The sequence below is a fragment of the Apis mellifera genome, linkage group LG14 (assembly GCF_003254395.2).
Source record: "Apis mellifera strain DH4 linkage group LG14, Amel_HAv3.1, whole genome shotgun sequence".
Taxonomy (NCBI): domain Eukaryota; kingdom Metazoa; phylum Arthropoda; class Insecta; order Hymenoptera; family Apidae; genus Apis; species Apis mellifera.
In genome coordinates this window covers 7,301,450-7,328,085 of record NC_037651.1, presented here as the reverse complement: position 1 = coordinate 7,328,085, position 26,636 = coordinate 7,301,450, and the positions used below count along the sequence as shown (strand labels likewise).

The window sequence follows — 26,636 nt, the reverse complement described above, 5'->3', positions numbered from 1 at the left end:
GATCCCGGCGATTCGGTTAGCACGGTTCGATAGCGCGACCAACGTCCGTCACCTCCCCCCGTTCGACGGATGCTTGTGAAATTGAAATGGATGGAAGGAGTTGGCGCGACGGGTGGTTTCATCCCCCGCACACCCCCGCCCCGATTGTGTGCAACTTAGGTATGCGCCATTAGCCCGACCTTTGCACGCCGTCGTAACCTTGCATTTCGCGTTGCGCGTTTCGAGCCTACTGTATTATATACCAACGACTTTTCTTTCATTTCTTCTCGCTCTTTATGGAACGATATTGTTTCCCGTCGAGGAGGATATTTTTTTTTCCCTCTCTCTCTTTTTCCACGTTGAACCAACGATTCGATCGTTGTTTCGCTTTGCGATAAATTTGAGAATATGATAATTTTGCGAGGATGAAGAGGGAAAGAGAGAGAGAGAATAATTTTTTTCGTGGGGATATTTGAAATTGAAAATTTTCTTCCATGGTTTTACTTCACTTACGTCGCTCACCCCTTCCGGGCTGGCAATCGGCGCGGTTGTGCTGGGCTGTGCAACGGTTGCGGTTGCTGCAGACGTTGCACCACCATTGTTGCTCCCAGCTGGAGGGGGTGGAAGAGCAGGCGGGGGTGTGCCAGTCCTCCCAGGACCCCAAGATTCCATCATTGTAGGTGAACCACATGTTAGTGGGCTGGAAAATACAGACGATCCTTCCATTAGATGAATGGAACGCTCGCTCGTTGCCCGATTAACCATTAAAAGAAACCAGAAATACCTTTTCGTTGGATAATTTCTTCGGCCACTTTAATCCGATATAAAAAAAGAAAGAAAGAAAGAAAGAAAGAAAGGAAAGTATGGGAAATATTTCACTGGAAGCGAAACTTTATCGAGCGTAGCTCCACCTAGGAATAGAATATACTCGAATATATTCATCCCTCAAAGCTACGCCCTCTCCAAAGTGATAACAAAATCGAAGCGCGTATTCCACTCGCGTAGTTCTCAAAGTTCGATTTTCATCAGCGAGAGGGATGGTTTGAACGTCCTTCGAAAATTCCAATCTCGATACCAAGTTGCCTGATTATCGCGAGCTAATTTCACCCTTAGAGATTCTCTTTTCCTTCTCATCGAGAAAAGGGAATCCAACGATATTCCTATTCTTTAATCGTAAATACCGAGCGAATTCCTTCTCGAATTCCTCCCGGAGCGATATATTTCCAAAGAAATTCTATCAAGGGAAGGGAAATGCAATTCTGAAATCGAGTGCACGGTTGCATCAACATGCATCCCAAGATCCATATTCTCCTTCTTTCCCTCCCGCTAAAAAAGGAACAACGCGTCGACATCTCGTATGCGAGAAACGTTCGACTGACATTCCATTTTCCCCTCGCACGATCCCCTTCCCCTTCGACGATCGATTTTAACAATTTTATCGTCGCCCCGACTGGTCGTGGTCTTTGCTCGCCCCTCTCCCAATTGAAGAACATGATAAATTTGTCGAGGCGGCCGTGTCCACCTCGTGGCTGGCTGTCTCTGAAAATGGCGAAAGTGTTCCACGTGTTCCGTGAATCGTAGAAATCGTGAGATTACGATCGATACGCGGCAGAGGTCAGACTTGGCGAGTGAAGTGTGTCAGTGTTAGGTCAGACTTGGCAATCGATACGAAAATTGACGGGGGCGCAGCGCGATACACACGGGGGGAGGGACACCGCGTATTATACGTGTACAACTTTGAACAAACTTTGGACTTTGTTTCGTTAACCGTGATCGCCTCGACTCGGAAGGGAAACGAAATTTCCAAACCTTGTTTCGATCACACTTCGTTTCCAATCCTTCCTCGCAACAAAGCTTTCGAAATTGTCGACGATCGTCCTTCTTTCTCGATTTCCCCAAAGTTTCCGAAACGAAAACGCGATTTAAACCCGATCCTCCATTGGATGGGAAATCGAACGTCTCCGATAATTGGGCACGAAAAGGGTGCAGCGGCGGAACAACAGCCGCGTTAACCCGGAAACGGCGAAAGGGTGTGTTTAATTCGTCGGAAATTCCATGCATGTGTGCGCGTATCGATCCGGTGTCTGGAAAAATTTTCGTGCCGGCCGATTGCAACCTCCATTCGAAAATGGATAGGAGGAGAGCTGTTGTATTGGCTCGGTTGTTCACAGCGGGGACAAGTTCAGGGTAGTTTCGTTTGGAACATTTCCAACCATTTCCAACGCGTAATGAGAATTTCCCTCGCGTGGAACTCTCTCTCTCTTCTTTTTCTTTCCCCCGTAACGATATATCCGTTGGCGTGCATATTTCACAAGGGTGGAACGAATCAACTCCTCTCTTTCTCTCCAGAACCGTGTCTGCAACAGCCATTTGTATGCACCGAGGGGATGGAAACGGGGATACGGCGGTTAATTCCGTTAGAGGAAGTCGCGAGTCTTCGCGTCACGACTGTTCGTTTCGCGTTGGAAAAGCAAGAAAAAACGGATATAGGACGGAGGCACGGATCAAAGGCGATCGCCAGGCGAAAGTTTCGACCGACGACGTTTTGGACGTTCGTCTCTCGATGCTTGTTTAAATTGTCTCGAGAGATTGTTTACCAGAATTTTAACACTTGGCCACCCGTTTCGTTCCATGTTTATTTCACTCGGTTGCGCAATGCGTTCAATGCCGTGTAACGAACTGCTGCGACGTCTTTTTTACTTACGCAAGGGAAGCGAATCTCCCCGGAACGCGATCGAGTTCGAAAACGATCCGTTAGACCTTGTCTATGCTATACGTTCACCAAGGACCAATCCTCGGCCCCGACATCGATCCCCCTCGGTGTTGACAGAGCGATTTCCTAATACAAATAGATCCACGTAATGGACTACCGCCTTTTTTTCTCTTCTTTCTCCACACCCCCGCAACCCGCTCTCCTTTCAACGGCGCAACTTTACCTTGCGGCGTTTGCACGCCATTGGAGGGGGTGGGTTCAAGGAATGTACACGTCTAAAAAGTGGTAAATTGCCGTCGCGCAGTAGCAGCTCCCTTCTTGGATACGATCGTGGAAGGCTCTAATTTGATTATCGTAGTTGCGATAATCAAATGAACTCGAAACAAATAAATAAATAAATAAAATTGGCGACAAGTAATCTCACGTCGTTTCACAGTTGAAAATAAGAGATAAGAGAAAGAATAAGATGTTTGTGAAAAACGATGTTTTTATCGGGTGGATCGAAGAGAATAATTTAATCGAAGGTTGAAAAGGTATACAATTGCGTGTATATATAATTTTCTTTTATTTTACTTCTTTGAATCGGATTATTAAACGGAGGTCGTCGTTAAAATATTCGTTTCGATCGCGAGAAAAAGAGAGAATCGATTTGCAATTGCACAATTTTCGCCTCATTTCACGCCTCCCTCTCCTTAGATTCGTCTCAGCACGATAACGCGTTGAAAGAATTTGCAACGAAGCTCGGGAACGAAATCGCATGCAAACGCGATTCCGTATAAAACGCGATCCGCGAGTTTCATTCCGCTTATTTCCTGCAACGCATCTGAATTCTTTATGAATTTTAAACCTGTTAAACCTCGACACTAATACGACCAAAGCTTGAATAATTAATAATCCCACGCTTGCGCTCACCGATGAATTTCATTATGCGGCGATTTCCTCCTTCCTCCTCCTCCTCCTCCTCCTCTCTCAACACTGGTTGAAACGCATTACTCTGTTTCTTACTCTCGCCCTTTTACGACGGATTTTAACTCGAGAAAAGCCTCCCCTCCCCGCGATGCATGCTCCGATAATTTTTTTTTACTCGCGTTCCGTGGATGAAATTACTTTCAACCCGGCAAATACCGTTTCGCCATCTCTCTCTCTATAACACCAGAAACCGAGCGAGAATATCGCTTGGAATCGACTGGTGCGTGCGAACACGCCAAGGCCTCTACGAGAAGGGAAAAAAGGAAAGAGAAGGAAAGAAGAAAAACAACCATAATGCGGCTCGATAGGAAACTAGCGCGTTCCGTTTACCCAAGAATCTGTGTCCTTCTTCGCTCTCCAATTTCCACTCGATAATTCCTAATCCTAAATATCTCGCAAACCATTGTTAGCTTCGTTACAATTAAGCTTTTAAAGGGTTCGATTTTTTCTATAATAAAATCTTCCTTCGTAATCTATGATTATTGGGAAAAATATCTTTGGAAAAAGTTTCTTACATCCCTCAGCAGGCTGAGAATCGAATTCGAAAACGGAGGAATTTCAATAAATGCAAAAATACGTTGAAACGTAAGGAAGGGTTGTAATGGGATTACGAGAGAAGGCAATTGAAAAAGAAGGATAAAGGAAAGGATGAGAAAAGAGAAGGAGCTAGAAAGGAGGATCGATAAATAAAGATAGAACGAGACGAGTGGCGACACCGAGTGGTTAAATATAATATTTTTCAATTCGCGCAAATTGACAAGAATTTATAACGTTCTTATGATTTCTCTATCAATTTGCTCGTTTCAATCCCATTTATTCCGCGTTCCCTATCTCTCGGAGCCAGCGAAAAGGAAATAAATTAAAAGTGAAACGATATTCGGTAGCCAACCACTTGCCAAGCGACCGACTTGCATCTTTGAATTATATTAACGATTAATAATTCTCGGAATTACGATACTAAACGCGTTTGGGCAACGCGTTTCTCCCTCAAACTTTGGCCGACGAATAATAATAATAATTCAAACCGTGCCATGATTAAATGCCGCGACACCGTTTTCCTTTAATTCCAATTTATATACACCATCCTTCCCCCCGTCAAATTTCTCGAAATTCGAGAATTTCTGTCTCCAATTACAAGATCGGACGTAACTTTTCCAGACCTAAGACCCCCGGATTTCTTCAATTTCTCTCCCCTCTCGAGGATTCTTGGAAGCACAACGTCTCTCGAAACAAGAAACTGCTCTCAACCCCAACCCCCTCGAAAGGGGTTTTAAAAGTCAACATTGGCGCACGGATACACCGTGTGAATCATCAGCTTTATCTCGAAATATCGTGGACCCAAATTTAGCTCTCTCTCCATAAACGAGAGATCGATACTGAAACGTGTTTAATTTCGTCCGATTAATCAAGTGACTTTTAATTACGATTTCATTATTTCTTTTCGAAAGAAAAGAAGAGGAAGAAAAGGAGTTTGTAGTTATAGTTCTAGCTCGAGTTTCGTTTCTTGGTCCAGACACCAAAGGGTTACGAGGTTAATGCAACTTTCCAGTATTATCGTCACGCACGCTTCTCGACGCGAGATAAAAATCTGCGATTAAAGCCACCGGCCCCTCCCCATTCATCTCCTTTTCCTTTTCCTTCTTCTTCAATTCAACCTGTTCATTCACGGCTCCTCTGTTTATTCACGCGACACCGTTATATCTCTCTCCTCTCCCGTGAAGGTGAAAGATTCAACGCGTGGAGACGCGTGTTCTCTCCCCTTTCTGGGGAGAATTCTCTTTTTTTTTTCTTTCTCTCTTTTTTCTCCCCCTCTGAAAAGGAATAAACCTGAGGTGAATAGCTTCTTTTCGCTTTGCTTTTGAAAAACGGAATTGTTTCGACGCTACATAAGAGATCATAAATAACAAGAAATCTTTTTTTTTTCTTTTTTCCTTTTTCGTAAGAGGATTAAACGTGTAAACGGGGCAAATCTTGTTTCAGACTCTGCTCTCAAAAAAGAGAGGAAAAAAAAAAAGAAAGAATTGGATTCTTCGTTATGTCGTACTCGAAAAAAACGTATCTCTTGAAACAATTATAAATACACGAGTTGCACAATGCCCTTAATTAATATCCTATCTCATAATTAAGATAATTTCTCTAATTAATTCTACGATTCTTTTCTTTCGTCCAATGAATCTTTTCTTTAAATTTTTTTATCCAAAAATAGAAATACTCCTCTGCCCTTTCGTCTCAACCCCGTTTATCAACCCCGAGATAAAATGAAGAGACGAGTGAGTTTCCAGAACGAGACGAATCGATAAAAGAAATTTCCTTCCTTTTAAACCAAGTTTTCACTTCTTCCAAACTTCTTCCAAAACTCTCTCTCTCCCACTCATTCCCTTATTTATCCATAAATTTGAGGGGGCGCGTTCAGAAAAGTATTGGCTCGTTAAAATCCTTGGGGATGCGTTAAATCAAAGTTGAGACCGGGTTAGGTTAAGGATAATAATAATGGAAAGCGGTTCGAATGCGAAACGCGTTTCCGGATAACCTTGCTTCTTAAACACCTGACAGTCCTCACAGGATCGCGTGTTCAACTTTGCGGCTCACCTTGGGGCGAGCTGCAAAACCGGGACATTCCTCTTTGTCGTTGTACAGCTTTAACCAACCTATCCCTTAATCAAGCCTTAAACTTTCTTTCCAAACCTAATGGCGTCGCACCGACTTTGTACGATCGGTGGCCAAGTTTGAATCGACCACGAGCTTCCGTGCTCGATTAGTCGGTCGATGTTAATTATTCGCTCGAATCTGAGGGAATATTGGTTCGTAGTTTTTCGAGCAAGCGTGATTACCGTTATTGTTATCATTGTTGCCGCACACTATCTGTCCGTAATAAAGGAAAAAGAATTCGGATGAACTTACAAAGTAATAACGAAGCGTTCTATACGATTCGAGGTCAAACTCGTTCGAAATTTACGAGGAAGAAAGAAGGAAAGAAAGAAAGACTGGACGATTCGTCGATAGAAAGCAATTCGTTAAAGGAAAATAATTGAGACATCTATAGTTTGTCCTCTTGCTCTCGATTAATTATTAGAAATCTTGACGATCGAGACCTCGTCGATTCCAATTCGATTCGTCGAAAAAGAGTAATAATCTAAGAATAAAATAAATTTTCTACTACTAGAATCGATACTAAAAAAAAAATCTTAGAATAGTACGACAAAGAATTTTCGATTATCTTCTAAAAAATTTCATAGTTAATCCTTTTGCTCTCGATTAATTGTTAGAAATCTTGAATCATCGATTCCAATTCGATTCGTCGAAAAAGAGTAATAATCCAAAGGTAATGTAAATTTTCTACGACTAGAATCGATACTAAAAAAAATTTTAGAATAGTACGGCAAAGAATGATCGATTATCTTCCAAAAAATTTCATAGTTAATCCCCTTGCTCTCGATTATTAGAAATCTTGACTCATCGATTACAATTCGATTCGTCGAAAAAGAATAATAATCCAAAGATAAAGTAAATTTTCTACGACTAGAATCGATATTAAAAAAAGGAAAAAAAAATTTTAGAATAGTATGGCAAAGAAAGATCGATTATCTTTCAGAAAATTTCATAGTTAATCCCCTTGCTCTCGATTAATTATTAGAAATCTTGACTCATCGATTGCTATTCGATTCGTCGAAAAAGAGTAATAATCCAAAGGTAAAGTAAATTTTCTATGACTAGAATCAATACTAAAAAAAGAAAAAAAAAAAATCTTAGAATAGTACAGCAAAGAAAGATCGATTATCTTCTAGAAAATTTCATAGTTAATCCTTTTGCTCTGATTAATTGTTAGAAATCTTGAATCATCGATTGCAATTCGATTCGTCGAAAAAGAGTAATAATCCAAGAGTAAAGTAAATTTTCTACAACTAGAAAAAAATCTTAAAATAATACGACAAAGAGAAAATTTCAAATCTTCAAATCCCTCCACGAATCATTATTCTTTCTAAAAAGGAATAAAAAAAATCGAGATAGCCTCGACGCGGAATGAGCAATTTTCGAAAAATTTCCAAACGATCGAGAATCCACGTCCTATTTTCCTTCCTTCTTTCCCTCTCAGATTTTTATCAGTGTCGCAAAATTGGCATCGCGTGCCCCATGGACTGCTCGAAACCCGCCCCTCCCCGCTCGTCACGTATTTCCAAGGTATCCGTCATCGTCGGCCAACTCGTCCGACGATCGGCCGGGTTGCGGTTGCGTGCGCGCCTCGCCTCGCCTCGCCTCGCCTTGACGAGAGAAAACGGCGCGTCGTCTCCGTTAGTTGATGCTCGACTCCAAGGTCGGCAAGCACCCCGATCGCATTATTCCCCGTCGTGCTTCCCTCCCTGGTTCCGAGGGGGTTGTTTATGTCGCGCCAACGCCACTCGCGTGCCTCCCGCGAGGACACCCTTTCCATCACGGAGCGGAGAAGTGTCATCGCACGCGTGCGTTTAAATCATCCTACACTTTATTTTGATTAAATTGTACTCGTGCGTCACGCGAGTAATAAGAGATAATCCTCTCGTCGAGAAATTTCTAATTTCTAATTTTCCCTCCCCTTTCCCTCTTTTATTTATCAACGTTATCGAGCGAGCGAGCGATTCTTGGAAATTATTACTTTCTTTTTTTTTTAAGTATTCTCTATTTTATTTCTAAAATAATTCTCGAAGTTGAAACGATATTGAATATATGAAGCTCGACGATTTTTTTAATCGGATAAGATAACAATACGACGAGTTCATCTTAAATGATTTTACGATAATGTTTCCTGATAAAGAGATAAAGATCTGGGGAGGAATCTATTCGCGAATCGATACTGCGCTCTTGTTAATTAGAAGGTAACGAGGTATCTGGCATAAGTCGTGTATACTTGGAAAATAGAGATGAAAAGAAACTAGGAAAAGTAACGATGTTTTCTATAAATATTCGCGGATACCTTGTAAATTCTTTAATTATGGTTACTTTTATCATAGCCAACAGCTCTAAATGAAAAGAAGAAAAATATTTTATTAAAATCATAATACCACAATTCAATATATTTATTTGTTTTGGAGACAACAATTGTTGTTTATCAAAATATTTAAAAAAGTATTCTTCAGACTCTACACATCTCTTTACATCTTGTACATCTTGTAAATTCTTTAATTATAGCTACTTTTATCATAGCCAACAGCTCTAAACGAAAAAGAAAAATATTTTATTAAAATCAAATCATAATACTCTTATAATATCACAATTCAATATATTTATCGAATTTCAGAGACAACAATTGTCGTTCATCAAAATATTTAAAAAAGTATTCTTCAGACTCTACACATCTCTTTACTATTATCAAAATCAATGTGTACATAAACCACACCCGCGGTTAAAACTAATTAAAACTTAATTTAAGACTGTAAAGATGGTTAATTAATAGGCTATAATAAGCATCGAGAGATAAAATTTGCGCGGGGAGGATAATAACGGAAGGAGGAAGGATTTTTCCTTGATCCCTGGGGGAAACGGCTGGTTTTTTCTGGGAATTGGGTCGACGAGTATCGAGTTTCCCGCGATCGGGCAGGAAATTGAAGGTTCCGCCGCCGAGTTGGCGGAAAGTGTTCAAAAATCGCCGGTAAACGATCGAACGAGAACGAAAGGGGCCGGCGTTTTCTTTCGCGATAGTCGGCGGCAAAGATATAAGCCGCATCTGTCTTCGAGATTCGCGCACCAACGAGAAACTGCGACCGCGGCACCAGCTGCCCTTTATCGGAAATACCGTCGAAAACATATTTTTCCTCCAGTTAGCCGAAAAAGAAGGGGGTCGTAAACTCTGGTTTACGAACGCCGTGAAATACGAATACAACTTTTCCCATTTTGCTCGAGTTTGTGTGTCGAAGCAAGAATTCCTTCTTCGAAATTAATATAACAGCGATCCATCCTCGCCATGGATCACGTCGATTTCCTCGTCCAATCAACCTCGAAATTTTAAAAACGGATTTTCACAACGATTTTTCTCTTTTCCTCCTCCTTCTTTTCGTTTACATTTATTATCACACACTCTCATCCCATTCATCTATGAATGAGAGGGAGAGGAAGAGGTTTCTCTAAACAAGAAAGTCGAATCCATCGATGTCGTATTCTAGCATTAAAAGGGCAAAGAAACGGTAACAACTTTGCTACTCGATTCTACATCTCGATTCGACTTATTCTTTTTCGCCAAGACGATACTCATATTCATTAAATCGAGGAAGAATTTTGTATTCTTCTCAATCGGTATAAAATTCCTGTCGAATCTTTTATTTCGAGCACGAAATATTTCGCCGCTGATGAATAAAAGGAGGAACGTGGAAAGTTTTTAAGAATCGTTCAGCGATAAAAAGCGATCACGAGAAGATGTAACAACGATGGGAGAGATCGGTGGAAAGATTGCCAGTAGCAATTGCAGCGATACAATTGCCAAGACCGAGGAATCGCTCCCAGCTAGGGGAGGAAAAGAGAGAGAAAGAGGGATGTTCGATCGATGGTCGACTGCGAGCCGGAAAGAAAAACGGCGACTCTGAGTTGATCCTCGAAAGAACAGAAGCTCCTCCTTTCTTCGTTCTACGCTTTTCAAAGTCGTGCAAATCGAAAAGAAACGAGGGGATGGATAATCTTTGAGCGGTTAATGTAAGAATATTTTTATGCTCCCTTTACCGCGATAATTTCTTTCGAATCTTTGCTTCTCTTTTTCGCGAGATGCGAGATCTTCCTATTTCTTATTCTCTTGTTTGACAGAAAATATTCTTTTGTATTGAATTTTGCCCAGATTTGAAAGGAATACGTCCGTCACGAATGAATCGTGAATCGACACGTAGAAAGGGAGAAGCGAATTCAGTTGGTAACGAAAAAAAAAGAAAATATAGGCCACGATTCGTGACTCATTCGTGCGGTAGAATTATCGATAAGAGTTGTTTACGAAACCTTTAATCAATTCAACGATACCGCACGAAACTGATGTTTACAGAGAAACATGCCAATATTTGATCTCGAGTTTGCTTTCGATCATTCGAGATTACCATGTTTTCTGCTCTTGTTGCCAATACTCCGTATTATAAAACTGTTTTCCTCGATGGTGCCACTTTGCACCGTCGCCATTCCAACAGATAGAAAAATTCCTCACCGAAATAACGTATAAATAAAAAGAATAATTCGATTCGATCGTTCTGAAAATACCAATTTCAACTATCGTTGTTGCAATGTTATCTTTCTATCTTGGCCAAAATGCAAATAACATTTCTTTCCTATCCCCCACGGTGTTCCTCCAAGATTTGAGGAATCGCCTCCCTCTCGTTTCAGAGGGAGACCGTTCAGAGACCGTTATACGGATATCAATTTGAAAAAGTAATCTAATCTATCCACACATCGCGTTAACTCGACACGAAAGAACAATTTCTTCGAATAAGACTAATAAATATTCGAAATATTCGAATTTTCTTGCATTTCCACGTTAACGATCGCGCCAAGGATTGAATATTAGAAGAATCTTGAAATTCTAAAATTCCTATATCAAATAGTGCACTGGTTGGAAGCTACGAAAAACAATCGTACCGAAAATTCGATTGGGACAGAAAACGCTGTATAAAACGATTCCTATTGGCCAGTTCTTGGTCCGTGGATCGATTATATTGGATACCTGGTTAACGAGATATCGAAACGAAGAGGGAGGGAGGAGAGATTCGAAAAAGTGTATCGAATGCCAGGCTTCATTGTGGCGCCTCGAACGCGGCGTGAAAACAATACGATGTATCATTAACGAGCCGAGTGTGCTTAGTTGGGTGAGCTTCGTCAGTTTCTTAATTGGCTTCTGCGCAACACCGCACTACGACGAATCACGAGCTCGACCCGTTTCTCTTTCTCTTTCTCTCTCTCTTTCTCTCTACGGGAGAAACGTGCGACGATTTTTCCCAATTGAGATAAAAAAAGAAGAAGAAAAAAAAAATTCTCATGAAAATTTCTATCATTGTTTCTTCTCCATTCCTATATAGATGAAAGAAGATACGATAATAATAAATTCCTAGACGGAAGAAGAGATTCTATTAACGATAAAAGATAGAATAGAAGATAAAGAGAGAATTAAGAATGCTGCAGGTTTCCAAACGATGGAAAATGGAGGGAAATTTTTGTTGTTTTTGGTTGGGAAAAATCACTCACCAGTTCTCAGAGGCGTCCTCGTCGAGGATGGTCCCGTCAGCAAGTCGATGAGGTAAGTTGGTCGCGGTTCTCGGCCGATTCCTGACCCTTGGCGGACCAACGACACCGGTCCTGGAGAGGCCAGCACGGAACGACGCCCTTGCCCTGTCGACTGCTCCAGTCAACGTCATTGAATCTTATTAGTGATTGGTTAGTAAAAACTGTACAAGCATCGTAAGAAACGTATATTGCGAAAAATGATATGTCAAATTTCCAAAATTTCTTCCCTTCCACTTTGCCCGCCAATCGTTTATTCATTATTCCCTCGTATCGATCCTCGTTCCGTATCCCGTATTTCATTATTTCAATCATTATTATCAGACAGAGTAAAGTTGAGTGACAGCGTTGTGCCACTTTTCGCAATATATTTTTCTCGGAGAAAACCGGCCGTTCGAGCGTGTTGGTTACGCGTAAACCAAGTTAGTCACCGGTTTGGATTAAACAAACTTTCGCGGGGGAAATGGGGGAATCGCGTTGCATCAACACCTGAGAGAGCAACATCGAGAATAATCGGGCGATAACTTTGGCTTGGAAAATTAATTGGATACATCTCGGACGAAACCTCTCTCTCTCTTTTTTGATGAATGAAAAACGAACGAAAGAGAATGTACAAGAATTGGAAGAGAATTCGTGAGGGAAAATGAATTTTTGAAGAAGATTCGTGAGCGAGAGTGAATTTTTGAAATTCGAAGAGAGAAAGAGAGAGAAAGGAAAGAGGGATTTTTGGGCAGAAAATCGTATTGGAAGAGTCATCTCTCTCTCTATCTCTCTTTTGATAAATGAAACGAATGAGAAGGAGAATGTACAAGAGTTGGAAGAGAATTCTAAAGAGAGAGAGTGAATTTTTGAAATTCGAAGAAAGAGAGAGAGAGAGGAAGAAGGGATTTTTAGGCAGAAAATCGTATTGGAAGAGTCATTTCTCTCTCTCTCTCTTTCTTTCTCTCTCTTTTGATAAATGAAACGAACGAGAAGGAGAATGTACAAGAGTTGGAAGAGAATTCTAAAGAGAGAGAGTGAATTTTTGAAATTCGAAGAGAGAGAGAGAGAGGAAGGAGGGATTTTTGGGCAGAGAATCGTATTGGAAGATTCATCTCTCTCTTTCTCTCTCTCTTTCTCTCTCTTTTGATAAATGAAACGAGAAGAAGAATGTACAAGAGTTGGAAGAGAATTCTAAAGAGAGAGAGTGAATTTTTGAAATTCGAAGAGAGAGAGAGAGAGGAAGGAGGGATTTTTGGGCAGAGAATCGTATTGGAAGATTCATCTCTCTCTTTTTCTCTCTCTTTCTCTCTCTTTTGATAAATGAAATGAGAATGTACAAGAGTTGGAAAAGAATCGAAAGAGAGAGAGAGGGAGGATTTTTGAGTAAAGAATCGTATTGGAAGACTCATTTCTTTCTCTCTCTCTATGAAACTAACGAAAAGGAAAATGTACAAGAATTGGAAAAGAATTCAAAAGAGAGAGAGTAAATTTTTGAAATTCGAAGAGAGAGATAGAGGGAGGGGGGATTTTTGGGCAGAGAATCGTATTGGGAGAGTCATCTCTCTCTCTCTCTCTCTCTCTCTCTCTCTCTCTCTCCCTTTCTCTCTTGATGAATGAAACGAACGAGAAGGAGAATGTACAAAAGTTGCAAGAGAATTCGAGAAAGAGAGAGAGAGAGAGAATGAAATTCGAAGAGAGAGAGAGGGGGGGGATTTTTGGACAGAGAATCGTATTGGGCGAGCCAGATGGCGCGAAACTTTCGATTTATCTGGTCGCGTGCACGATCGGATCGTTGGCACACGAATTCTACTACAGCAGCCTCTGCGCTGCTAATCGTAAAGCTGTTTGATTTTGGGCCAAACGCCGTGAGTCGTTGAACTTCACGCACCGAAATACGATAATCTGATTTTCGATCGCGATAAATGTAACGCGGGAAAATGTAAAAGAAACAACGCAACGGTTCGAGAAACAAAGAATTTTGAGAATAATCTCTCGAATAATCTCTCGAATGTTTAACGAGGGAAGATGAATGTAACGATAAATCGAAACGAACGTTCCTTTTTTCTTTTTTCTTTTTTTTTCCAACCAGTATTAAATAACCGTTCCACGCAAAAGGAAGATTAAAGCAAAGGGGGAAGCGTGAAACGAAAGATTGTTGATGATTGGAAGAGATGGGTGCAATTTTCCACGATGCACGGAATTATCGATCGATTATTAAACGCATCCCTCTTTTTTCATGTCCATCGAAATGGTTGCTTGTCGCAAAAAAAAAAAAAAAAAAAAAAAAAAGGAAAGAAAGAAAATCGAAAGATCGATCGAACCGTTTCTCGGAATTACGAAACCCGTAACGAAGACTCGACGTCGCTCGATAAAAGTAACACACACACACACATATACACACACCATGCTAATTTTACTTTAGAATCGAAAGGGAAACGCGTTTTAAAATATAAGAAGAAAGAGAAAGAAGAAACTTGGATAACTTAATCGATAAACAGTAGAAAAGAAACGAATACAATAACCAATTCTTATCAAAGTTGTTAAACTCCCTCTCTCTTCCTCTTGTCCCCACGAAATTTGATTAAAAATTGTTTACCTGACGATTACAATTTTCGAGTAAAAAAAATGAATCTGCTCGAAGAGTGGAAGAAACGAGAGAGAAGAGACGACGTTTCGACGAGTTGTCCATCAACGACAACTCCACTCCATCGCCCATTTTAATAATCAATTTCATTCCCAGGGTTGTGCCTAGCCGGTTGATTCGCTCATGGGGAGGGGAGGAGGAGGGTGGGTTTATCAAGCTGTAGGTGAGAGAGAGAGGAGGGGGGTGCCTATAGCTTCCTCGTATACGGGGGGTATAATATTTATTACCGGGTCAGGGTTAACAGTTAGGCGCGCCACACACGTCCAGTTACTGTTCTGCGGCGTCATTCTAAAAATAATTTCGCCAACACTCCAGATATAAAACCGTGACCACGCGTCTCTTCCTTCTCGCGTGTGCCTCCAATGTGTGCACGCGTGTCTACTTGGAATTGCGATGAAATTACCCAGAAACATCGCCGGTTACGTGCACGAATCTTCTTTATATTCGTGTCATTGGAACGAAAAAACTACAAGGGGAGGGGAGGAAAGGAAGGAAAAAAAAAGAAAGAGAAAGGGAGAAGAAGAAAAATTGATAAAGATCGTGGGGAGAAAACTTTTTCTTGTAACTCGAAATTTTCGTCCCGTGATGATTCGAGTCGCGTGAAATTTATAAGATAACGCGAAAGTGACCGTCAACAAATTTACAAAGTGGACAATGGAAGGGAAGAAAATCGCGGGGCAAGGCAAAAAGCAGGAGGAAAAACTGGCTCAAGGTTGATTGAAAGAGAATCAAGGAAGGAGCGAAGCCTCGTTTAATCGCAACTTTTCCTATTCCGAGTTTATATATATATACTATATACTTAAAACTTAAACGGTCGGATGGTCGGAGGATGATAAGAAAGGTCGAACCGCGGAAGGATAGCTGCGGATCAATTACAGACGATTCGAAGAAACCTCTCGATCGAAAGTTAAGAAGAAACTTTTCTCATAAGATGATCCCATCTATCCTTCGAGGGAGGAGAGCAAGGAAGAAAAAGAAGGAACAAATAACGACGACGAAAGGAAAGAAAGAAAGAAAGAAAGAAAATGGAACAAAAGAGGGAAAAAGAGGCGAGTATTTATCCGCATTTACCGTTGGCGAGGTAGCGTTGGCCGATCGAAACGTGACACGCGGAAGGACGTGCAAAAGAGTAATTCGCTTCAGTGGCGCAGGAGTATCGTTGCGCGACTCATTATGCGGCCAAATCTGACCTCGATCTCCGATTGTAATAATCTTCTGGTTCTCTAACGTGTGCCACATGGCCCAGTTGTTGGCCGGGGCCGGCCCTGAACGTCTACCATGCCGCCTTATATACCGATCGGTGCAGCAGAAAATAATGATTCTCCAGCTTGAAAGCCGCAGAGGAGGGAAAACTATATGCGACGGTTGTACGAAATGTTGTTTTGGCAGAAGACACAGTGTCGAGGCTGTGTTTGGCGCTTCGTGGATCCTCTCTCCTCGCCGGATCCACGTACTCTGCGCGCCGTGCCGACGAATTTAAACGTCGATGCCCGTCCCAACAATTTCGGGGAAAATGTTACGTACGTGTTTACCTGGAATCGATTCAGCCCGCGGCGTAACGCGTCTATTTACGTTTCACTCGATCGCGACATTGTTTATACGCGGTAACGGAACAATACGTACGTATTGTATCGAAACGAATTTGAAGATTGTAATCGAATTTCGAAAGAGAGAGAGAGAGAGAGAGAGTTTTTAATATCTTTCTGAATATATTTTAATGAATCGAAAGAAATGTAATAAAAATATAATAAATGCGCGAATCTTGAGAATATATATTACGCGTTCAATTAACGATTTTATACGTTTTCATACGAATAAAAAGATCGAAATAATTCTTTTTATACCATAAGAAGAATATTCGTTTCGAGAAATCAAAATTGCAGTATTATTTTCGCGTTTGGAAATATGATAATAGCATGGGATGATTTTAAATTATTAAATATTCGAATTTTAATTTTAAATTTTCTAATCTGTTGTGAGTAAAATATAATATTTTTTGGCAGAATTGTAATAGGAAGAACGAAAGATTTGAAGATAGATTTGACACGTTCGCGATGAGACAGCTTGGAGGAATAAATTGCTTTCAAGAATCAAAATCGAAAGATAAATTTTCTCGAGAAGAAGTTTAAAAATTTAATTTTAATTTCTAGCCCGTTCAACTTGTAGTTTTTTTCTAAATTGATAGTTTCAAATTGTTTCTGATACCGCGCAACGATATAGAAAGTGATGATGAAATATCAGGTGGGTGGAGAATTATCGGGTGGTTTCAAATTGTTTCAGTAACGAGCACTTGTTCCATGTTTCTGGAATTCGAGCGATCGAACGGTGAATGCATGCGCTGGTGAACCTGACGATACTTCCACGAAACACACACACACATATATATATATATATATATATGACGCCTTGATTTAGTAATGATCGTGTTTCTAGAGGTTATACGAGTCGCAATTTGTACAAATGACGATATAAAAAAAGGAAAAAAAAGAGGTATTAATATTGCAAGCGTGCACCGCTTGGTCGTAGAATTCTTCGAGAGTCGAGAGAGGATCCTTATTCTAATTCCATCCGGTGAACTAATTTTCTCGTGATCGAAAACACGATCCATTTCCATTTCCGTTTAACAACGCACAGAGGAACGTCAAGTTAATTATCCCTCTTTCCGATACGTCGGAAGATATACGTCGATCCCCTTCCCCAAAAAAGTGTTAAGTTTAAACCGATCGTTCAAACTCGTTCTCTTTCGAAGGTAATTACTTTGATTAAAGTTAATTAGTTTCAGCACACTTCGTCAAAGCGGAAGGACCCACTCGAGATTTCACATTCGAGGCTTTCACGCTTCTCGAGCGCACAAAAAATTGGGGTGTTTGCGTTTCTGCTCGCCACTTTTCAAACGAAGGAAGGAAGAGGCAAGTATAAACAATTTTCATAATTTAACTTTGATCCGAAAAGATTCGGTGTATTTCGATTATCGTTTCTAAATTGAATCATTATGAACGGGTTATATAAATCTAAGTTATAAATCTGGATGGATTGTTTTCAAATCTAAGATATTAAAATCGCTCTTGCGTTATCCAGAAATTTGAATCATAGACGATCCTCAGGGTAAAGGATAGTTTTAAGCTCTTCGAAATCTTAAATCTCGAAACTGAATGAAAATAGAATATAATCTGAGGTTAATTTCAAGATTAATTCTCAGAGACAAATCGATTACGATCTGACGATCGTTTAATCGATATTTCTTACATCTCAACGATCTCTACATTCCGACATATAAATATATTTTAATTCGATTTATTTTTATTTCCCCTTCCTTGACTCTTCGCTCAACGACACTTTAATCGAGAGTAAATTAATCCATCCGTCGATCGATTAACGGAAAGGAGAAAAACAGCTCGAATTTCATTAGTCCGCCGAGTGGAAAAAAAGAATGCACTCGCGGATGCATTCTGTCGGACAATAAAGCAGCTCGGTGGTAATTTTTACAAGCACTTTTCGTCAGTCTGTGGCAAGAAAGGTCACACCAAGTACGCTACCCTACAGACACACCCAAACTTAACACTTGACTACGTGACCTAGTAGTGTCCTCGACAGTTGCACAAGAGAAAAAAAGAAGGGGGGGAAAAAAAAAGAAAAGAAAAGAAAAGAGAAATATCCGACGGATTAAATAGGACAAACGGAGACACGAGTGAGACATTTTTACCGGAATCGAAAGTATACTTTTTTTTTTTTCATCTCTTCAAACGCGTCAACATATTCCTCTTTACGTTACGAGGATTAAAAAGAAAGAAAGAAAGAAAGAAAGGAAGGAAAGCAAAAGACACACGAAAAGTTTTAAACGAAATTGCACAACGTGCACACTTCCAGACTTTTGCGGACTTGATATGAAGGTTGGACCCAGGCATTAATTCGCAAAACGTTTCGTAATAAACGGGAGGAGGGGGCGGGAAATGCACAGCGAGCACAACACACAACACACACGTGAATGCAAATTGGACGTGAAATTTACAAGAGATGAGATTCTCTGGCAACGGATGAATCAAAGTGGAAAATGAGAAACGTGGATCTGGATGAAACGGAGAGAGGAGGAGAGAGAGAGATAGAGAGAAAAAGAAGATGAGAGAGATTGGAACTTACAGCGTGTGACGAGCCTGTTGTTGGTCTGGCTTGGGGGCGGAATTGCAGGCTGCGGGGATGGCTGCGAGCTCAAATCCTCGAAATTTATGATTTGCAAGCAGATCTCGTCCACCTCGCTCCTTATTAGCGCTATCACCTCGCTGCACAGAAACTTGGTGCCTGTGACAGAAAAAAAAAAAAAACAACATCCATCATCATCATCATCGACCACGTTGAACAAACGATATTCTGCGAACACTCTTTTTTCCTTTTCATCGGCACACAAACTGATGAATACGAGAATCGAAGAAAAATTCGAAAAGTTTCAAAATTAACGCTGCTTTGAAACGCAACACAAACGCGTATTATTACGTCAATGTACGCGTATATTCGGACGATGATCAGAGATTCACGGAGAGAAACACGGAAACGCGTTACTGCTTTCGCGGCTTACGAAGCAACACGAATATTGATTTCCAAGTATTATATTACCGAGGGAATTATATTGGGATACGTTAATCTTCATAAAGAAATATACTTCTTTATCGGTGGCGCGGTAAACGCGACCAAACCGAACAGAGCCACGGGTGTCTGGCGCGATAAATATCCACGCTCGACGTTCGAGGGAATCGTCTATTAGACGAGGTGGTCCGTAAAACGTCTCGCGTCTTGTTTGATGTTAGCCAAGGATCGAACGTGGCAATAAAGGCTTTTGCTAACTTCCTATAAATCGCGTCTGGATTCGATCCAAACGTTTTCTCTTCACCACCACCGTTAAGGGTTAACGTAGCAGCGATAAAAAAGAATTTTCCCGGGAAGCATTATTTTTAACCCGGGCAAGTGTATATCGTTTCTTAATCCTAAGTGGAATAATTTCCATACTGTCATACTTTTTATAAATTAGTTATACTTTTCTACTCTCTTTCGAGGAACGACATCAAGACTTGGACGACGAAGAATGTTAAAGGGACTTTGGAGCGGCGTGAATTTTCCTCCGTTTCCTTTGAGAAATGGGAGAAGGGGGCTGGTTACTGAGTAATTTGGAACGATCGAATTGGAAACGCTTCGAGTTAGACATGTTGACACTGGCTTTCCGGGAACACGCGCCACTCGTTCCAAACACGAGAAACTTCCTTTCGAATTTCGCGGTAAAAGAAATTCGATAATCTATTAGAAATGATTATAGAAAATGGAATCTACTTTTTACAGTTTCTCTAGTCATCCAGAAAGGATATACGCGAAATATCTTTCGCTTTATTTTTATTTTAATAAAAATTCGCATATTCTAAGATATATATAGTGACGAAAAAATACATGGATCTTTAGAATATCGTATCGATACGATTCGGACTGGACGAAACTCGGTTATCTCGATATCGAAAAAGAGAAAAGAACCACAATTTCCAAGCAATTTCCTCCATCGAAAACTTTTTCGTCTTTCTTTTTTTTTTTTTTCAATCGACGAGAACGAATACGCGCTGGCGGACGCGAAAAAAGCCTCTCCGCTTCGGGATTTGCGGGCGGCGCCAAGGTCACGGAAGCCCGTAACCGCGGGAACACGATTAAATACGACGTCGACAAAGAGAACGATGACGACGACCGACCGACCGACCGGGCGGACTTTTGAACGCGGCTAATTAACCAGCGTGTTCCACGGTGTGAAGGGTAGGTTGTTGGACGTGATCCAAAAGGACCAGGGCGAAAGGAAAGCGCGCGTGCGGCCAGACTTGTGGATTCGTACTTCTCTGGGTTGCGCAACTGGGGGGGTGGGAAGGAGACGCGGCTAGCACGCGTAATCGGCCGAGACGCCAAGAGTTGTCGGCCACCTGGATCTTCCTTCGTCGTCGTCATCGACGTCATCGAACAAGTGGTACGTCAGCCTCGCTTATACGCGTCTCTATGATCGCGGATTCGTGGCCCATTCGTGGAGGAGGAAAATTATAGCCTCGACTTGTTCGATTCTCTCCCTCTCTTTCTTGATTATAAGTTTCGAGGAAAGAAGGGTTTTCTTTCTCTTCTCGAGAATCGTTTCCTTTTCTTTCCGTCTTTCTTCTCTCTTTTTAAACGGTTTTAAGGAGAGAAATGGCGCGCAGTAAAGGGAGAACGTTATATAATCCTCCTCCCTCCAGTTGCGAACTGAAAGCTCGATAATCGAAACGTTGGACACGAGTATCCAACTTGTTTGATCTCGTTTGTCGAATCGTTGACGGAGAAGGAACGTGGATGGGGGACGATGGAAAATATTGTTCGGGGAGCGCGACTGTTGTTGTTTACACGGGGACGTATCCTGAAAGAGGAATATAATAAATAAATTTGGGGAAGGATTGTAGAGTGATTGTAGGAGGATGATAAAAATTCAACGATTCAATTATTATTACGGAGATGCCACGTTCCACGAGCGCAGCGGCCACTCCTCGAGCCTGGTTAATACGTGAAATACGTGTGGTTTCTTCGGCAACGTCACAGCCAAGCTGTCCCTATCGATCCGTTTCCCCGCCTTTCTTTCTCGGTTGCTCTTTTTTCCCCTCTCGCTTCCTCTTTGTCCCGGCGGAATTACGCACGCAGACGGGTCACGCATAGCTCTGGCTTGTCACAAGTCCGGCTGAAAACTGCGAGCATGCGAGAAAGGAGGGAAGGAAGGAGAGAAGGAAAGAAGAAGCAGAACAAACCCTCGCGGGCCATCGTTGCGCTTTTCGCATTTTCTCGCCCCATTTTTCACCGCACAAACTGGCTCAACCGGTTAAACTTGCACATCCCGAGGAGGGTGGGCCTCCTTTTCGTCGAGAAGGGAGAGAGAGAGAGAGAGAGAGAGAGACACCCTTTTCCTCGGTTTAATTATGTTTGACGTTACTTGAGGCCGACCTGTTACTGCCTCGGCAAAGGGAGTATTCGATTATTACAATTATTAGCTCGAATTTGCTATTCCGTTTGAAAGTTACGAAAAATAAGAAAAAGAGGAACGCGGAATATTTAATAATTGAAACTTTCTTCTCCTCTTTTTGAATATTTGAAAATAATGGAATTTCCAAGGATTGTCGAAATTGTATTAATAATAATAATAATAATATCTGATAATGCTCGATTCGATTTTCGAAGTTGAGGACAAATGATAGATCTTTTGTTAACACCAGATCATTGAGATCGAGTTTTTCCAGCAATGATTCGATGCGTTGGTTATTAAACAGCGGTACAACTTGTTAATGAATAAAGAAGAAGCGGTACACTTCTTTAGCGTCGACTTTAATTATAGCGAATAAAGTAAAGTGCATAAAGACGACGAGGACACTCTCCCCGTTCCGTCTTCATTACTTTTTGCTCGCTCGAGTTGCAGCTCGTTTCAAAGCGGGCAACAGAGGAGAGAGAGAGAGAGAGAGAAAGAGAAAAAAGATGGAAAAGAACAAGCTGGTGAAATTTGAGCATATTGTACTTCTTTCGTACGTCCAATTTTGAATCGTCGTTCAGGGAAATTTCTACAAAGGGAGAAGAAAGGAAAAGAGGGAAAAAAAGAAAAAGGAGAAAAAGAAAGAGAAAATAGCGAAGCTTCGCCCGAGTAGTCTGGTTTTTTTCAGCTTCTTGATTCCAGAAATTGAACCTGAAAAGAAGTCCAAAGAAAACAAGTAACCGGTGAAAATTTCAGTGGTACTCCGACTTAATTGAAACGTCAGCCTTGGTAAACAAGAGAAACAGAAAAAGAGAAAGGGGGCTCGTTTGATGGCGTGAAGCGGTTCGTTTTCACAATTTTCACGTCTCTCTCTCCTCGTTCTTTCCAAGCAGGAGAAAGATTGCGAATCGCGCCGATCTCTCCTCCCGATAAAAATTCAAGATTCGCCTGTTTAAAGAATCATCGTGTCGTTACGTTACGGCTACCACCGATGCTGAGAACACTTGCTTTGTTTCGCTCGAGTAGCCCGAGTCCTCGTTAAGCCCTCGTGATTTCGCGGCTTTTAAATCAACAACGAGAGAGAGAGAAAGAGATCATGGACGGAGAAAAGACTTTTCTCGAAGAGAAGAAGGGAAGAAACGAGAGGAAAAGAAAGATGAAGAGAATAAAGAAAAAGAAGCAGGGTTGCGACGAGCGAGCAACGAGAGAAGGTGAACGCACCCTGCATCCATTCGGCGCAACGTCCTTGTTCTCGAGAGAAGAGAAGAAAAAGAGGGGATGCAACGGGTTGCCGGTTCCAAGGCGGGCCCGTCTTCGTCTTCCCTTGGAAAAAAGAACCGATAATCCCCCCTCCGGTGTTGAATAAAACACCGGCCGATCGATTTTTCTAAAAGCCTTCTGGCTTTCGCGGTTTTTAGAGGAATGCTTTCTTTTCTCTCCCTCCCTCTATAATAAAAGGTAAAGAGAGCTTTCAACATTCCTCTCCCCTCCTATTGGAGGACTCAAGGGAAATATTAATCGGATGAAGTCTCGTTACAATGTTAAATTAACGAAGGAAGGATCATCGAACATGTTGAATCTTTCCTCGCAGGATATTTAAGGGATGTTTTTCGGTACACTTGATTCGGATAATCGAGAAAGAGAGATGGAAAATCAGAAAGTGGATGATAAGTTGAGAATATGATACGTCGAGGAGGTTTATGACAAGTGCGTGACACTTGCCGAGCGTGTAACGGTTTTGTGATCACTATGTCCCCCCCTCCAAGAGAGAGAAACAGAGAGGGAGAGAGAGTCCAATAGTCTGTATCTATTTCAAGATACGTCTCCTCGGCAGACGCTAATAAACTCGTGTTGATACTTCCACGCGTATCTCGCGATCCTACGCGCCACGGATGGAATACCATAACGCTTCGCAACCCACCACGATTAGAAAAATAAAATTCCTTCGTGGAACCGTTCCTTTCCTTAGTTTCCAAACTATGAACTATATATTCGTACGTGTAATCGTTAAACGGGGGGGAAAGAAAGAAAGTGAAATATTAAGAGGGAAATTCGAAAATTTTCCAACGAAAGTTAATCTCGATATCTCGAGTCGTGGATCCTTTTGGTTTCGAGAAGAAAAAAATTAACTGGACTTTTCGAATTTGCGTGGATTTGTTTCGCAAAATTCTCTCGATGAGATCTCGAGGATCTTTCAAGCTTATTTTTAGATCTGTCCACCGTTTCTCGAGGAAAAAATCCACGTGATCGGTAATCATCGAAGAAAATTGAGAACGATTGTGATCACGATGTGGAACAATGTGTAAATACGATGATGAAATCGTGGTTGAAAGAGAAAAAACAAAACGGTCATCGATAATGCGAGATATGGAGAGCCGAAGAAATAGGCAAATGAATTTCTAAAATTGCTCCACCGTAATACCGTGCGGCAACTATAAATAAGCATCCCCTTTGGGGTGCTCCCAGCATCCATAAATACATTGAGTCCACTCTAATTCGGCTAATTTACACATGGCCCTTCCTGATCCAGCTATTGCGTGCTCACACGCTGACCTTGTGCGCAAATTGACAACCGAAAATATCACGAGTTTAATTACAATTTGCGAGAAAGAAAAAAAATATATATATATACATATACGTATATTTACAAATTGGCAATTTCATTATCTTGTTTGTCGAACCACGGATACCAGAATACCGCCAGATGGAATGCCTCGAATCGTGTCACGTGTCGAAGATATCGATTCGTAAATTCCAATCAACGCTTGAAAATCCGAAATTCTTGCGAATCCTGCCGCGTTCGATTCGACTAACGCGGAAAAATAATGATCGCGGAATAATTATCATTATTTTGGTGGACGAGGTCGAGGTGTCTAGCGAAACGATTGGTGGATAGTGAGGAGGTCATGATACCGCAGTGGAACGAACAGCCGAGTGGTTAATGGGTTAACGGCTCCCTCCAATTGGTCGATGACGCTGTGCCCTCGTGACGTCACCGAGTGCAATGCCCCTGTGACGTGGCAACGTGTGCTGCAGGCCACAGCGGTGCACAGAAATAGCATGCGCTTTCTCTCTCTCTCTCTCTCTCTCTCTCCCTCTCTCCTTCTTCCTCGTTCGTTCCTCTCCTTCCCTCGCCTCTGTTCGCGCTCCCTCCCTCTCCTGCCCGGATTCGCTCCCTTTTCCGAAGTGCGCTTTCGAGCTTACGAATCGCGAAACCCCGCCGACCGGTGCACTTGCCAAAAACGGCCACGTGATCGGCCCAGCGAAATGTCAAACGTGCAGAAACGGGCGACGAGAAGGGAGGCGTTCACCTGGTTTACTCCAGATGACCCTAATTGCGCCCCGCCGCGTAATCGCGGCCGCAGCGCGATCGGGAGGGATGAAAGATGAAACTGGCTATTTTCGCGGTGTCCAGGCGCGTGTCCCGTTGCGTGCAAGCGTCCTCCGTGGAAAATTCCAGCCTCGAGGAAGGAATTTCTATTACTATTAGTTTCCACGATGGAAAGTAATTTTTGCGAAAGATGAGAAAGATTTAGGACCGATTTTCCTTGCTACGCTCGAAACTCTTAATGCAGTTTTAACGTTTCGAATTTAAATATTCGCGAGAGTCAAGGTTGGTCGGGAAATAATACCAAGGTTTCGAATGGAAGGAAACGTGTGAATATCTATCGCGAAAGGCGGCTATCGTGGCTATCCATCTATCTATCGTGAAGGATGGACATTTGCCCGCCGATGTTTCTTATCTCCAACGCTCTCTTTCCCTTTCCTCCCTTCCCTCTGAATAACAGAGATTGGATTGTATCGAGCGGACTGCCGTGAATTCGACCTTTCCCGAAAGAAGAGACCGACCTTTCCTCTTCTTCTCTGGAACGATCCTTCCACTATCGCGCGCACAACTTCCCCTCGATTAAACGATCGATTTCATCCTCGCTTCTGGGAGCAAATTTTCTCTCTTTCTTCCCCGGATCGAGAGGGACAGCCTCGTTCTCTGTCCCCCGCCTCCCTGTCCTCCAAATTGTCCGATCTTTTATCGAATAAATTGTTTCCTTCCGCCCGCGTTCGCCAGTTTCGGACGCGTATCGCCGAAACACGACAATAGGCCAGCCTCGTATTCACGAAATATCGTCGAAAACGTTTTCAAAAATGTTTTAAATAACTTCGAGGGAGAGAGAAAGACTATGTAAAAAAATTTAGAAAATACTATCGCGCCGATATAATTATTATCCGAGAAGGATGCGCGATTGCTGGAATAATTGGAACGGACTTTGACCAAATCTTAGAGATTCACGAAATATCGTCGAAAACGTAAATAACTTCGAGGGAGAGACAGAGAGAGAAAAAGAGAGACTATGTAAAAAAATTCAGAAAATACCACTATCGCAATATAATTATTATCCGAGAAGAGTGCGCGATTGCTGGAATAATTGAAACGGACGTTGACCAAATCTTGGAGATTCACGAAATATCGTCGAAAGCGTTTTCAAACGTAAATAACTTGGAGGCAGAGACTATGTAAAAAAATTCAGAAAATATTACCACTATCGCAATATAATTATTATCCGAAAAGGATGCGCGATTGCTCGAATAATTGAAACGGACGTTGACCAAATCTTGGAGATTCACGAAATATCGTTGAAACATTTTCAAACGTAAATAACTTGGAGGCAGAGACTATGTAAAAAAATTCAAAAAATACTACCACTATCGCAATATAATTATTACCCGAGAAGGGTGCGCGATTGCTGGAATAATTGGAACGGACGTTGACCAAATCTTAGAGATTCACGAAATATCGTTGAAACATTTTCAAACGTAAATAACTTGGAGAGAGAAACAGAAAGAGAAAAAGAGAGACTATGTAAAAAAATTCAGAAAATACTACCACTATCGCGCCGATATAATTATTATCCGAGAAGGGTGCGCGATTGCTGGAATAATTGGAACGGACAAATCTTGGAGATGGCAAGTATTTGAAAATCGTCGAAGGACGAACGGCTTGGTCACGGTTTAACCACTGTGTTTCCACCACTGTATTCCCGCACTCGCGTCCAAAAGGGAGAAGAGAAAATGGAACGGACGACACTGATCATCGCGATGCCGAAAATTCATAAAAACCTCTGTTTCAGACAGACGCT

The 26,636-nt window shown here is 41.7% G+C and overlaps 1 protein-coding gene across 15 annotated transcripts in view; it reads right to left on the bottom strand.

Moving 5' to 3' along the window:
* The window catches only part of LOC410498 (potassium voltage-gated channel subfamily H member 6), a 109,501-nt gene that overhangs the window by 61,171 nt on the left and 21,694 nt on the right, over positions 1-26,636 (bottom strand). For 12 of the 15 annotated variants that reach the window (XM_016916277.2, XM_016916280.2, XM_016916266.2 and 9 more), the window contains 3 exons: positions 18,642-18,800; positions 11,843-12,017; positions 493-679 (listed from right to left, as the gene is read on the bottom strand). In XM_016916277.2, coding sequence (XP_016771766.1) covers positions 493-679; positions 11,843-12,017; positions 18,642-18,800 — 521 coding nt within the window. The remainder of the gene's footprint in view (positions 1-492; positions 680-11,842; positions 12,018-18,641; positions 18,801-26,636) is intronic. The other 3 variants (XM_016916275.2, XM_016916269.2, XM_016916278.2) reach the window with 2 other exon arrangements.